Here is a 13,919-nt window from a genome sequence, read left to right as displayed (position 1 = left end):
TTGAATGCTTAGAACTATTAAACCGAGCAAATGTTTTTACTCTTATCTTTCTCACCCCTCTACTCACCTTCTGAAATGGAAGGGATAAAAATATCTAGGTTTTATGTTCTTTCACTCACCTATAAATGAAGGCTTTTATGTTTTCAGTGGTCTTTTTTAGCAGTCTTGTTATGTTTTGTATCTGAAAATAGATGGGTCAAATCAAGTGTCTTTTACTGCTGTTAATATTCCTTGGAAAATACAACAGATGGGTGTAGTGAATTCTATACATAAATAGTTGGAATGAATTCACTACCTAGATTTGATTACCACCCTTTTGTAGAAGTCTGAGGAAAATGCTTTAGACCAGTGTATTTCATATAGTAGAACTGAGCTTGGAGCTTGTGAGTTTTGGTGAATACTCTTGTCTCTGGGAGGAAGGGAGTGGATTTCAGTTACAAGTCTCATTACCATGTAGTAGAAAACACACAGTGGTGTAGACTGGTGCATTTGGGGACAGTTCAACTCAATCACATATGAGTTTCTTTCTGAAGAAAGAGAAGCTGAACATATTTAGCAATTCCATTTGATTCCTGTAGCTATGAAATGCAAGAAATTATCAGTAATGAAAAGAAAATTGTAGAAGATATGTTTGATACCATTTATATGTTTATACCATATTGTATATGGATTTCACATGTAAAAATAAAAACAAACATGGGAGTGATAAATACCTAATTGAAGAGAAAAGTTAACTCTAGGGAAAGAAGAGATTGGGATCCAGAGAGTTTGACAGGGCGCTCCTGCCATATCTATAATGCTTTATTTCTTAAGCTGTTTGATTTAAAAATTTGTGTTCATTATGTTATTCTCCACACCTTACATGCTTAGAATCTTAAATAATAATCATCCTCATAATAAATGATATAATTAGGCTTTGCCACATTTTGAAGCCCAGTTCAGTTCAGTCGCTCAGTTGTGTCCGACTCTGTGGCCCCATGAATTGCAGCACTCCAGGCCTCCCTGTCCATCACCAACTCCCAGAGTTCACTCAGACTCACATCCATCAAGTCGGTGATGCCATCCAGCCATCTCATCCTCTGTCATCCCCTTCTCCTCCTGCCCGCAATCCCTCCCAGCATCAGAGTCTTTTCCAGTGAGTCAACTCTTCGCATGAAGTGGCCAAAGTACTGGAGTTTCAGCTTTAGCATCAGTCCTTCCAAAGAATGTCCAGGACTGATCTCCTTTAGAGTGGACTGGTTGGATCTCCTTGCAGTCCAAGGGACTCTCAAGAGTCTTCTCCAACACCACAGTTCAAAAGCATCAATTCTTCGGTGCTTTCTTCACAGTCCAACTCTCACATCCATACATGACCACTGGAAAAACCATAGCCTTGACTAGACGGACCTTTGTTGGCAAAGTAATGTCTGTGCTTTTGAATATGCTGTCTAGGTTGGTCATAACTTTGCTTCCAAGCAGTAAGCGTCTTTTAATTTCATGGCTGCAATCACCATCTGCAGCCCAGGTCCTGCATATCTTGCAACCCATGTGACACCATAAATGCTCTATCATTAATATTGAGGTGGAAGCATATAAGCAGTTCTGGATAGTAAAAAAGAACCGAAGCAGCACTTTTAGTGGGATTTTTAGCTCAAGATGGTGTCCTTTAGTTGCAGTAGCCTCCAAAGGGGATACAGCTTGACTTCTCATTGCCTAGCCAGAGCATCTTGGGCAGTAACTTACTGGTGAACATTAGACTGAAATATAAAGTGATAGCCTGTCAAATATATGCATTAGGTATATAAACTTCTCATTATTAAATGATGATCTCTAAGATTCTTAATTTTAGCTTTAAAGCCCCTTAATTTGTTCTGTGATTAATTTTGATGTGATAATCTAACTAGTTTGTTTGTGTTAGCATTGTAAGGACATAAAACATGAAAACATATTTGCCAAGATCCCCTCTTTTTTCCATTCTTCATTTTGAAAATACCTTCTTGGGAGGTATTTTTCAGGCAAGTAAATTTTCAGGCAAGATGTTTTCATCATAAGTGATAGCTAAAGATTACACAATATCATTGTCAAATGCAAGGGTAAAAGCCAGAAATTCTGTAATAAAGGTGATCAGACCCTTTTGCAAAAAATGGTTTCTCATTCTTGGTACCATTGACATTTGGGCCAAATAACTCTTACTGTGGGGGGACTGTCCAATTCATTGTAGGATGTTTAGCAGCATCCCGGGCCTCTACCTACTAGATGCCAGGAGTACTTCCCTGGTATGACAACCCAAATGTCTCTAGACTTTACCAGATGTCCTCTAGGGGGCAAAATTTCCCCTGATTGAGCACTAATCTAGAGAATGTGGTAGCCTTCACATTACAAAACACTATGAGAGTCTGGAGAAAATATAATAAAAAACCCTTTGAAATATTTATTGCTGAGAGTACAAGGAAATAAGGGCATATCAGAGATGAAAACAAAGAGGAAATTGAAAACCCAAGAATTAAGAGGAATGCTAATACTGACTTGGAAGGATAGGAAGCATTTTCTGATTTTGATGTCAATATAACTTGAGTTTCATTTTTAATTGATATATGATTCACTTACAATAAAATATGCAGATCTTAAGTGCTCAATGAACTTTGGAATTATATAAACTCATATCTACCACCCAAATCAAGATACATTAGGGACTTATATTTTAATTGCCATTCAAGTGCTGGAAAGAAAGCCTTGGGTCCGTAAAAGGTGAAAAGTTGGAAATGAGATCCCTTTGTAAAGCCAGGGACTCTGGAAGGGCGATACTCTCAGTGAGAAGGAAGTCTAGAAAGAAAATCTGTAAAAGTCTAGAACCCTGGGCCTGCACTCACAAACACTTGAAGTTTCAATTTGTTCCACCAGTTTGATCTAGGAAATGTAAGCTAAGTGTAGACCCAGTCTAGTTTGGATCCTGCTTCAAACTAATACTTTTCCCTCTCACTCTCCCACTTTAAACAGATTAGAGTGAGTGAAAATCAGGGTTATTTGACCACAAACTGAATATTGCTGATAGTAAGCAATTAGTTCAGTCACTCAGTTGTGTCCGACTCTTTGCGACCCCATGGACTGCAGCATGCCATGCTTCCCTGTTCATTACCAACTCCCAGAGCTTTCTCAAACTCATGTCCATCTTGTCGGTGATACCATCTATTCATCTCATCCTCTGTCGTCCCCTTCTCCTCCCGCCTTCAATCTTTCCCAGCATCAGGGTCTTTTCAAATGAGTGAGTTCTTCCCATGAAGTGGCCAAAGTATTGGAGTTTCAGCTTCAGCATCAGTCCTTCCAGTGAATATTCAGGACTGACTGGTTGGATCTCCTTGCAGTCCAAGGGACTCTCAAGAGTATTCCCCAACACCATAGTTCAAAAGCATCAATTTTCCTCAGTGCTCGGCTTTCTTTATAGTCCAACTTTCACACCCGTACATGTTCAGTTCAGTTCAGTTGCTCAGTTGTGTCCTACTCTGCGACCCCGTGGACTGCAGCACACCAGGCCTCCCTGTCCATCACCAATTCCTGGAGCCTACTCAAACTTATGTCCATTGAGTTGGTGATGCCATCCAACCATCTCATCCTCTGTCTACCCCTTCTCCTCCTGCCTTCAATCTTGCCCAGCATCAGGGTCTTTCCAAATGAGTCGGTTCTTTGCATCAGGTGGCCAAAGTATTGGAGTTTCAGCTTCAGCATCAGTCCTTCCAATGAATATTCAGGACTGATTTTCTTTAGGATGGACTGGTTGGATCTCTTTGCTGTCCAAGGGACTCTCAAGAGTTTTCCCCAACACCACAATTCAAAAGCATCAATTCTTCGATGCTCAGCTTTCTTTATAGTCCAACTCTCACATCCATACATGACTACTGGAAAAACCATAGCTTTGACTAGACGGACCTTTGTTGGCAAAGTAATGTCTCTGCTTTTTAATATGATGTCAAGGTTCATCATAGCTAGTCTTCCAAGGAGCAAGCGTCTTTTAATTTCATGGCTGTGGTCACCATCTGCAGTGATTTTGGAGCCCAAGAAAATAAAGTCTGTCACTGTTTCCATTGTTACCCCATTTGTTTACCATGAAGTGATGGGACTGGATACCATGATCTTAGTTTTTTGAATGTTGAGTTTTAAGCCAGCTTTTTCACTCTCCTTTTTCACTTTTATCAAGAAGCAATTAGTAGTTTTGTCTTACTATTAGGAATCCCTTTAAGATAAATATACATTGAAGCAGGATGATATGCAATCTAGAGTTTGTTTTAAAATAATCCAGTGGAGAGAGGTAGACAGAGTGGGGTACAGATGAAACAAAATTGGCTCTGTGTTGGTTATTGAAACTGGGTAATACGTACATGGGAGTTCATTATACTGTCCATTTTACTTTTGTACATGTTTAAGATTTCCCATTTAAAAAAAAAAAGGGTGTTTCCAGAATGGTAATGTGAAGCTTCTGATAAATGAGAGTTCATTATACTGTTCATTTTATTTATATTTTATATATATATCAGTGTATTTATTTGTAGTGATAAAAGCAAATATGTCAGTATATTTATTTTTACCAATAAAAACAAATATAAAACCTTCTGTAGAAGGACATAACTTCAACCCAGCCCCCACACTATTCCCCCAGATAAAATCCTGCTGAATAGGAACTCACCAGCAAAAGTTACAGAGCACCATAGTGAGAGTAAGCAGATAGAATAAATACTAGAATTAGACCCCTAACGATTTAGGGTAATAGTAATATTAGAAACCATAAAGTAAGTATATGCCAGTGAATTAAAGAAGCAAATGAAGTAAACTAAAAAAAGAATAATAATATAAAAAATACCCTAGGCAAAGTTAGAAACCAAATAATCAGAATTTCTAGGAATGAAAAATATAGTTCTTAAATTTTAAAACTCAAATGATTAAGTTAGACAGCTGGTTAGACCTCCCATAAGAGAAAATTAGTTAATTGGAAGGTAAATCTAAAAAAATTGAGAGAACAGTGTTGCGAGCTAAAAATGCATCGTGTGCAAATTAGAAAATGAACTTATGGTTGCTGGAGAGTGGGGGAGGGATAGTTGGAGAGTTTGGGAAGGTCATGTACACACTGCTATATTCAAAATGGATAACCAACAACTAGAAACTTAAAAAAAACATGAAACACTTTATTTAATGGATTCATAGAACTCCATCACCCTCATTACAGAGTACTCATGTTATTCAAGTCCTCACAAAACATTTACATGTCCTTTTGTTGCAGCCCAGTTTGGTTGAATATTAATAATAAAAATACCCTATACCCTTCCATCGAGTTTGGAAATTAAGATGGAATGGTTGACTTGCCCTGTATCACCACCCCCAATTTAAAAATACTCATGTGAACTTCTATTTTTAGGTTAACAGTAGATCCCATGGTAAGTTTTATATAATACTAAACTGGCCAAAAATGTTAGTGGGCTTCCCTGGTGGCTCAGTGGTAGAGAATCAGCCTGTTAATGAAGGAGACATGGGTTCAATCCCTGGGTCAGGAAGATCTGGAGAAGGAAATGGCCACCCACTCCAGGATTCTTGCCTGGGAGATCCCATGGACAGAAGAGCCTGGTGGGCTATCAGCCATGGGGTTGCAAAAGAATCTGACACAACTTAGCAACTAAGCAACAAAGATGCCAGTAGTCGCCTGTCATAGCTGTTTTCTAGCCCACAGGATTATGCCTGCCACAGAATAGTAAAGCAATAAATGCAACACTTCTCAGAAGAATGAATGCCATTAGTTACATATTCACCTGTTGTTTCTAGACATATTTAAGGGTCTAAGGCTTGCATTCGTATTAAATTTAGTTACAAATAGGGCAAAATATGTTGCTAGAAATAACATTAAATAGCTAAATATAGCTAACTTTGCAAATATTATATTTGCTGAATCATTTGTTCTTTCAGCTATTAAAATAGAAGTAAAAGTTAAACAATTAAAATTTTCTAGAGAGCAGTCTCTTGTATGCTCAGTCATGTCCGACTGTGACCCCATGGACTATGGCCCACCAGGCTCCCCTGTCCGTGGGATTCTCCAGGCAAGCATACTGGAGTAGATTGCCATTTCCTCCTCCAGGGGATCTTCCCAACCCAGGGATCGAACCTGTGTCTCCTGAATTGGTAGGTGGAGTCTTTGCGCCACCTGGGAAGCCTCTATTGAATACTTCCTATGTACACAAATCTAGACACCAGGGCAGAAATAGGAGTGTTGTGCAAGATTCAATTCTGGCCTATATGGAATCATGCAAAGAAAAACCCTGGAGAAGTGCTATTCTTCCCTGGTGGCTCAGGTTAAAGTGTCTGCCTGGAATGCAGAAGACCAGGGTTCGATCCCTGGGTCTGGAATATCCCCTGGAGAAGGAAATGGCAACCCACTCTAGTACTTTTGCCTGGAGAATCCCATGGAGGGAGGAGCCTGGTAGGCTACACTCCATGGGGTCGCAAAGAGTCGGACATGACTGAGCGACTTCACTTCATTAAGTGCTGAATAGGGAACATGAACACATGAAGAATTTGATAATTTAAACATTTCATATGAAATAGTTACTTTAGTTCAACCTACATTAAATTCCTTAGAAAAACTTTATCTTGTATATTGATTTTTACAGTTTGGATTATAGGTTTTGAATACTTGGGCAGGAATGTAGGGGATGTTGATAAAATAGTTGATGTTTGTAAGAGGAATAAATAAGCATAGACACATTTTAACTAGTTAATTAGCATTAACTTCTCTTTGCTTAGAAGGAGTAAGGAGAATATAATAACTAAACCTTCATGGAGAGAAGAGCTGTTTGAACACTCAACATCAGTAGCTGGTCATGCCACAGTGTGTCCCCTCATTTGGCCTTCTGGGAGATAAAAGGAGAGGGACCGGAAAACTCATAGAGATGCTCACAACAGCAACAGGAGTATTATCCAAGAAAAGAGAGAGGAGAGATGCTGTTTTGATGAGTTGAGAGAATTTATAAACACAGAATGTACCTAAATGGACCATACCCTGGCCAATAGGCTATATGTATCCTTACCCTAAGAAAATTCAGCTTCCATCCCATTCTGTCTTTTTGTGTTGTAGTGATGTATCTGATTCTTACCTGGAAATCTTTACAGCTCAGAAATCTCCTGTCCAGATTCCTTGAAGGCTTCAGTATTACAAATTACTTACTTCACCCTCAGTGTTGTAATTCTTACTTATCTCTCTACAAATGAACTTTTTAGCTGCGTAACTTCAGGCAAGTTACTTAATCTCTCTATTTTCTTTGCTGTTAAATATAAACTATATCAGCTTCTTAGAGCTGTGAGGATTAAATGAGAGAATTCCTAGCATGGATTAAACACTTGGTAAAAAAACAAAAAAAGCTATTATTATCATGATCTTTCCTTAGTTAGTCTGAGGTCTTAGAGGGTAGTACTCTCCTATTGTTCTTTGTATCTTCCTCATGTGCTTATCTGCGTTGGCCCAGAATCATTCCAAATTGTTTAATATTGTTGCCTGATTTCTTGAGTCTAGGCGGTATATAAAAGGCACCTGTTTTCAACTGGGTTTTCTTACATGGTTTCAGTGGAGGTACTTTTGGACTCCAAAAATATTTTATTCAGGTTTTATCTGTAACTTTTTTTAAAAACTAAAAAGAAAAAAAATCTAACTTGTAAACTCAAGTGTTATAACGCAGAACTTTTGGTATTAAAGGATCTTACTGTACTAGGCAAGGTAAGGCAACGCAAGGTTTAATCGCCAAGTCTTGTCCGACTCTTTCGACTTCATGGACGGTAGCCTGCTAGGCTCCTCTGTCCATGGGATTTTACAGGCAAGAATGCTGGAGTGGGTTGCCATTTCCTTCTCCAGGTCATTTCTCTTTGATTGAAGGTTATCCTGATATTAAAGGCTAAACTGTTAAAAATAAAAACAAACTACAAAACAAGAATTTGCTGCCATTTGCAAATATTTTTCTCCATAAATTTTAATAGTATTCAACCAAAACAAAATACAAAAATACATAGAAGTTTGTAGCGGCTGTAGGAATGTAGCTGACACATATGATTCTTGCTTTGCTTTGTATCAATCAGAAGAGCCTTATATTCTGACTGATTTTATAATAAATTCATTTTGTAAATTCAAATAAAAATACATCTACTCTAATTAAGTATGGGTTTATCTGCTACTTTTGTAAAGAACCCATTTGTGTATTTTAGGCTAAGGATGTGTGTTTGACAGGCTACAACTGACAGCCTTTGACTGACTACAAACCGGTTTGGTTTTCACATAATTGTACACTTAAAAGAGTAAAGACTTTATTGCTTTAATACTTTGAAACCACTGACACATATATGAAGTGTCCTCTCTCTCCTAGTCAGACGACTACCACTCTTGCTTTTGCAGAGGCCCCGCTGGAGTAAGAGCCCAAGCCCTGGATGGGGATGGGAATCTCATAGAAGATTTTGTGTTTGATGGAGGCGTTGGGGATATTGGAAATCGCATTCTTCATGTGAGGAATGCACCTTCCCCTGCTGCTACTTCTTCCCTTGCAATTTCTGGAATGATTGCAGATGAAGTGCAACAAAGATTTAAATTGTGATCCCCACGTTCAGCAACAAGAATTTACTAACTGCATTCTTTAAGAAAATTGGTTTAAAATGTGATTTTTAGGTATACCATTTAGATAACCACTGAATTTTTAAAACTAGGTAACATGGAAATAATGTATTTTTTAAGTCTATGTTCTTTAAAAAGATACAATTGTATCTTTCTGACTTTGCTAATGATCTGCCCTCACTGAGATTTGGCTTTTTTGGAATTTCTGGGAACTATAGCATGAAAAGTGATTATTCCCTTAACTTTTTGGCTTTATAATATCTAAAGCTTCTTTTGTCTTGCCTAGACAAGGAAATATATTGTAGATTGCAAACCTCCTTTTAATTTCAAAGAGTCATTAAAAAAAGCTCACATTATTTAGAGCAACAGTAATTGGGAATTTTAAATTATTGATTAAAAATACATGAAATTTCACATTTTGAAGTAATTTGAGTAAGATTCTATCTAATCTATATTTGTAAAAATAACTTTGCAAAAGAAGTTCAAAGTATTTATTCTTCTCAGTTTCTTACAGTTGACTTGATTTGGGTCATCCGCAAAGCTTAACAACAGTCCACTATGAGTGTTTTATTTATTCTTCAGTCTTCTGCGGTCGAAAAACCAGAAGAACTTAGAATCCTGACACTGACATACAGAACTTTGTAATTTAAAATAGTATTTCCTCTTGTATCTCTAGTCTTCAGCTATACCAAGGTTCTCAAATGTTGACCCAGATGACTAATGATTCATGCGTACTTGACTTTTCTGGAACCCTATAAACCTTTATGAGGATATTTCTTCATTTTGAGGAAATACCTAATTTTGAGGCATTCACTTTTGTAAACCGCAAAAGTGCCTTACAATCATGTGTATTTCATGAGTATTTTTAATTGTTGCGCAGTGCCATATTGTCTACTGTGTATTATATATTATATGTGTGTGTGGTATCTATTGAAATGATTCTTATAGTTCAGAATGTTAGAAAACAGAAATATAAATGGAAATTAGTAGAATATGAGGAATCTTTTATTACAGAACCACCAGTTAAGTGAGAAATTTTCATCCATTCCCTCACATATACTCTCTCTGGATTAATCTTCTAGTCTTAATTTTTTCTTTCCACTCATCTCTAAAACTGTGTGATGGATGAGTTAGAAAAATGAGCATTTTGGTGGATAGGAAAACTTACCTGTTTTTTTCCTTTTCACTTTAAGACAGTGATTACATTGATTGAGCTACCTCATTAATTAATTTGAATGGCTACACATCGTCAGCTCATGTTCCAGAATAGCACATCCAGGTAAATTGATTAGGCAGTTATTTGACACTTGGGATGAGCATACATACTGAAAGCAGTTGGAAAGTATTCACAGAGGAAACAAGCCCTAATGATTCTTTATAACAACTGGTTCCTCCAAGAAATGTAACACACAGGGTATTTTCTGTTGCATTACAAGACTATTTGGAGATGGAAAATATTCAGTTCTCTATTTTATTGACAGTAAGATTGTATATACACTAAGCTGTGAAAGATTGAAATTATAAAAATAACTATCCTAATTAAAGCAACACTCATTCCATTTGGATCTTTACTATGCCTCCAAAAAGTTGTGAAAAGATTATTGAAAGTGTTCCGAATGTGTAGATTATTCTATTTGTAAAACATTTTGTATTTGTCAATAGAGTCGTCTTGTGGAATAATGCTATAATATTTTAAAGTTTTTTGTATTTCTAAGACAGAAGAAATGTATATTAATATTAAAAATATTTTAATGAGCCTTGGTTTTGTGAACATAATTTTTAGTTTCATAAAAACTCTTGACTCAATACTTGCCTGGCAGGGGAGATACCTACATGAAGGTGGTTTTTCCAGTGTACAGACCATCTACTGTACTCCGGATATGCTGACCCTTGCCATTTCCCCAAATGTGGGAAACTTGGCTGCGTAATTTGTGGTAGTGGGGGACTGTGTTCACTTTTCCCCCTGTTTTTTTTTTTCTGTTTTAATGATAGAGATCCCTCAATAACATTTTCTAGGGGTCCAGTGGTTTGTGTTTATCTAATACTGAAGATAACCTTTAGTGCATCATCCATTTAACCTGAGAACTGAATGGTGGTGAATATGACACAGGACATGGAGAAATAAAGATTTTTTTTAAAAATTCTGATTCATGTAAACTTTATGTTTGAAACATGAACTATTGTAGGATTTAGATAGCAGTCGATAAAAAAAAAGAAAAAGCTTGTCCTTGTGTATAACATAAAAATGAGGTAGAGTAGTTTGTATTTAGGGTAAAAAGTGGAGTACTTTCCTACCATGCTGTGCTGTGCTAAGTTGCTTCAGTCGAGTACAAAAATGGCTTTCCATTTGGTACTGGTGGCAATATCAAGCCGACATCAGTATCATCTTCATACGCAGGGAACATTATAGTGCTTTCTCCATGGGGGGGGGGGGGCAATAAATAAATCATCTTGGAATTTTATACAAAAGTATTGTTCCTCTTGAGAAGACATTTTTGGTATGCTATCTCTTACAGGGGATTGAGGTTCTGGTCATGAGACTCCCATAATGGTTATAGGGCAAATGATCTGTCTTGAGTGCCTGCTCCAGCTTCTTTCCAGCAGGTGGACTGTAAGAAGACGAGAGTTAGCTATAGCAATGGACCATGAAAGTGAGTGACAAGTACCTTTATTGTTTCTTGTGGCATAGCTTTGGTTTGCTACTGGCAGTTCTTGTAGCTTTAAATAAATTGAAGAAGTAGAAGAGAGTAAATGGGAGAAATGTTGAGTAAGCCCTTCTTGAAAATGTTTTTCAGTGGGAGAATATTAGTGGTAAAATTTTTACTGCCTTTTAAAATTTAAGATGTTAAAATTTGAGTTGTCAAATGACTGGGTCATTCAAGTTATTTCATTAAAACCATTCTAAATTCTAGAAAGACAAAATTACAATGAGGTGTCACCTCACAGCTGCTAGAATGGCCATCATCAAAAAGTCTGCAAATAATAAATTTTGGAAACGGTGTGGAGAAACAGGAGCTCCCCTACACTGTTGGTGAGGATGTAAATTGGTGCAGCCACTATGGGGAACAGTATGGTTCCTTAAAAAATTAAAAATAGAGCTACCATATGGCCCAGAAATCCTACTCCTGGGTATATATATATTAAAAAAAAAACATAACTTGAAAAGTCACATGCATCCCGATGTTCATTGCAACACTATTTATAATAGCCACAACATGGAAGCAACCTAAATGTCTGTCAACAGAAAGATGGATAAAGAAGATGTGGCTTATATACACAATGGAATATTACTCAGCTATGAAAAAAGAATGAACTAATACCATTTGTAGCAACATGGATGGACCTAGAGATGATTACACTAGGTGAACCAAGTCAGACAAAAAGACAGATACCATCACTTTTATGTGGAATCCAAAAGGGGAAAAAAAAGACACAAAGAACTTATTTCCAAAACGGAAACAGACAGACACAGAAAACAAACTTATGGTTACTAAAGGGGAAAGGAGGAATGAGGTTAGTGATAAATTAGGAGGCTGTGGTTAACATATACCTAGTACTACGTATAAGATAGATAACCTACAAAGACCTACTGTATAGCATAAGTAGCTGTACTCAATATTATGTAATAACCTATAAGGGGAAAGGATCTGAAAAAGAATATACACACACACATGTGTGTGTATAACTAAATTGCTATGTTGCACAGCTGAAACTTACATGATATTGTAAATTAGCTATTAAAAAATTTTAAAGTAAATTGTAAAACCAAGTAAAATTACTATCAAGTTATTATGATAGTATATTAGTTTTAACTCAAATTTATGATAAAGTTTTTGTTACATATCCACAGGTTCTCCCTCTCATGGTATTAGTGTCTTTAAAACTTCTATTTTTTAACACTTAAAGGAGGTATTTCTAGTGAGGTTGGAATTTTTCATTTAAAAAAAGCAGCTTTTAATTAATGTTTTGAATAAGTACAACATTCATATAGTTGAAAATTCGAGTCATAAACAGGGACACAGTGGAAAGTCTCCCTCTCTGGCCAGCCAGTTCTCACCCCTGAGGCAATGAAAATTGTCAATATCTTGTGCAGCCTTTCAGAAATATATATAATAAAACATTATCTCCATTTTTAAAATACAAGTGGTAGCGTATTCTGCTGACTGTATTATATACACCCTGCTCTTTTCACTTTGCAGCATTTCTTGGAGAATGTTCAAGTGGCTTGAACACAGTGGCCTAGTATTTTTAAATGACTTTATAGGTTCCATTCTCTGATTTACTATTTGTTGAACCAGCCCCTTATTCCTACTGATGATTATTTGAATTGTTTATTTCTACTGTGTTTTTCCTTGTTTTGCTGTAACAAACAGTACTGGAATAAATAATCTTGTGCAAAGTCATTTCACATTTGACTTTCACATACCTATAGGACATAATCCTAGAATTTATTAGGTCCAAGGGTTTGCAGTCTCAAAAATGACAGAATAATCTCTGTTCATTTCCAAGACAAACCATTCAGTATCACAGCAATCCAAGTCAGTAATGCTGAAGAAGCTGAAGTTGAATGGTTCTATGAAGACCTTCTAGAACTAACACCCAAAAAAGATGTCCTTTTCATTACAGGTGACTGGAATGCAAAAGTAGGAAGTCAAGAGATACCTGGAGTAACAGGCAAATTTGGCTTTAGAGTATAAAACGAAGCAGGTCAAAGGCTAACAGACTTTTGTCAAGAGAAAGCACTGGTCATAGCAAACACCCTTTTCCAACAACACAAGAGAAGACTCTACACATGGACATCACCATATGGTCAATACCAAAATCAGATTGATTATATTCTTTGCAGCCAAAGATGGAGAAGCTCTATATAGTCAGCAAAAACAAGAGCAGGAACTGACTGTGGCTCAGATCATGAACTCCTTATTGCCAAATTCAGACTTAAAGAAAGTAGGGAAAACCACTAGACCATTCAGGTATGACCGAAATCAAATCCCTTACGATTATACAATGGAAGTGACAAATAGATTCAAGGGATTAGATCTGATAACATGCCTGAAGAACTGTGGATGGAAGTTCATGACATTGTACAGAAGGCAGTGATTAAGACCATCTCCAAGAAAAAGAAATGCAAAAAGGCAAAATGTTTCTCTGAGGAAGCCTTACAAATAGCTTAGAGAAGAAGAGAAGCTAAAGGCAAAGGAGAGAGGAAAGATACACACATTTGAATGCAGATTTCCAAAGAATAGCAGGGAGAGATTAAAAAAAAAAAAAAGCCTTCAGCAATCAGTGCAAAGAAATAGAGGAAAACAAT

General features: G+C 36.8%; 1 protein-coding gene and 1 non-coding gene across 2 annotated transcripts in view; both read left to right on the top strand.

The window, feature by feature from the left end:
• Nucleotides 1–8,591, top strand: part of L2HGDH (L-2-hydroxyglutarate dehydrogenase) — a 49,265-nt gene extending 40,674 nt beyond the window's left edge. Inside the window, exon 10 of the mRNA XM_052646929.1 lies at nt 8,396–8,591. Within this exon, the coding sequence (XP_052502889.1) occupies nt 8,396–8,591 (196 nt within the window). The remainder of the gene's footprint in view (nt 1–8,395) is intronic.
• Nucleotides 8,592–10,413: 1,822 nt separating this feature from the next.
• LOC128054914 (U1 spliceosomal RNA) lies at nt 10,414–10,572 on the top strand. Its single transcript, XR_008200058.1, has one exon. It is a non-coding gene; the product is annotated as a U1 spliceosomal RNA (small nuclear RNA).
• Nucleotides 10,573–13,919: the final 3,347 nt, after the last annotated feature.

This window comes from Budorcas taxicolor, chromosome 10 (genome assembly GCF_023091745.1).
Source record: "Budorcas taxicolor isolate Tak-1 chromosome 10, Takin1.1, whole genome shotgun sequence".
Classification (NCBI taxonomy): Eukaryota; Metazoa; Chordata; class Mammalia; order Artiodactyla; family Bovidae; genus Budorcas; species Budorcas taxicolor.
The sequence above is the reverse complement of the archived record's forward strand: the minus strand, read 5'-3'. Positions and strand labels throughout refer to the sequence as shown.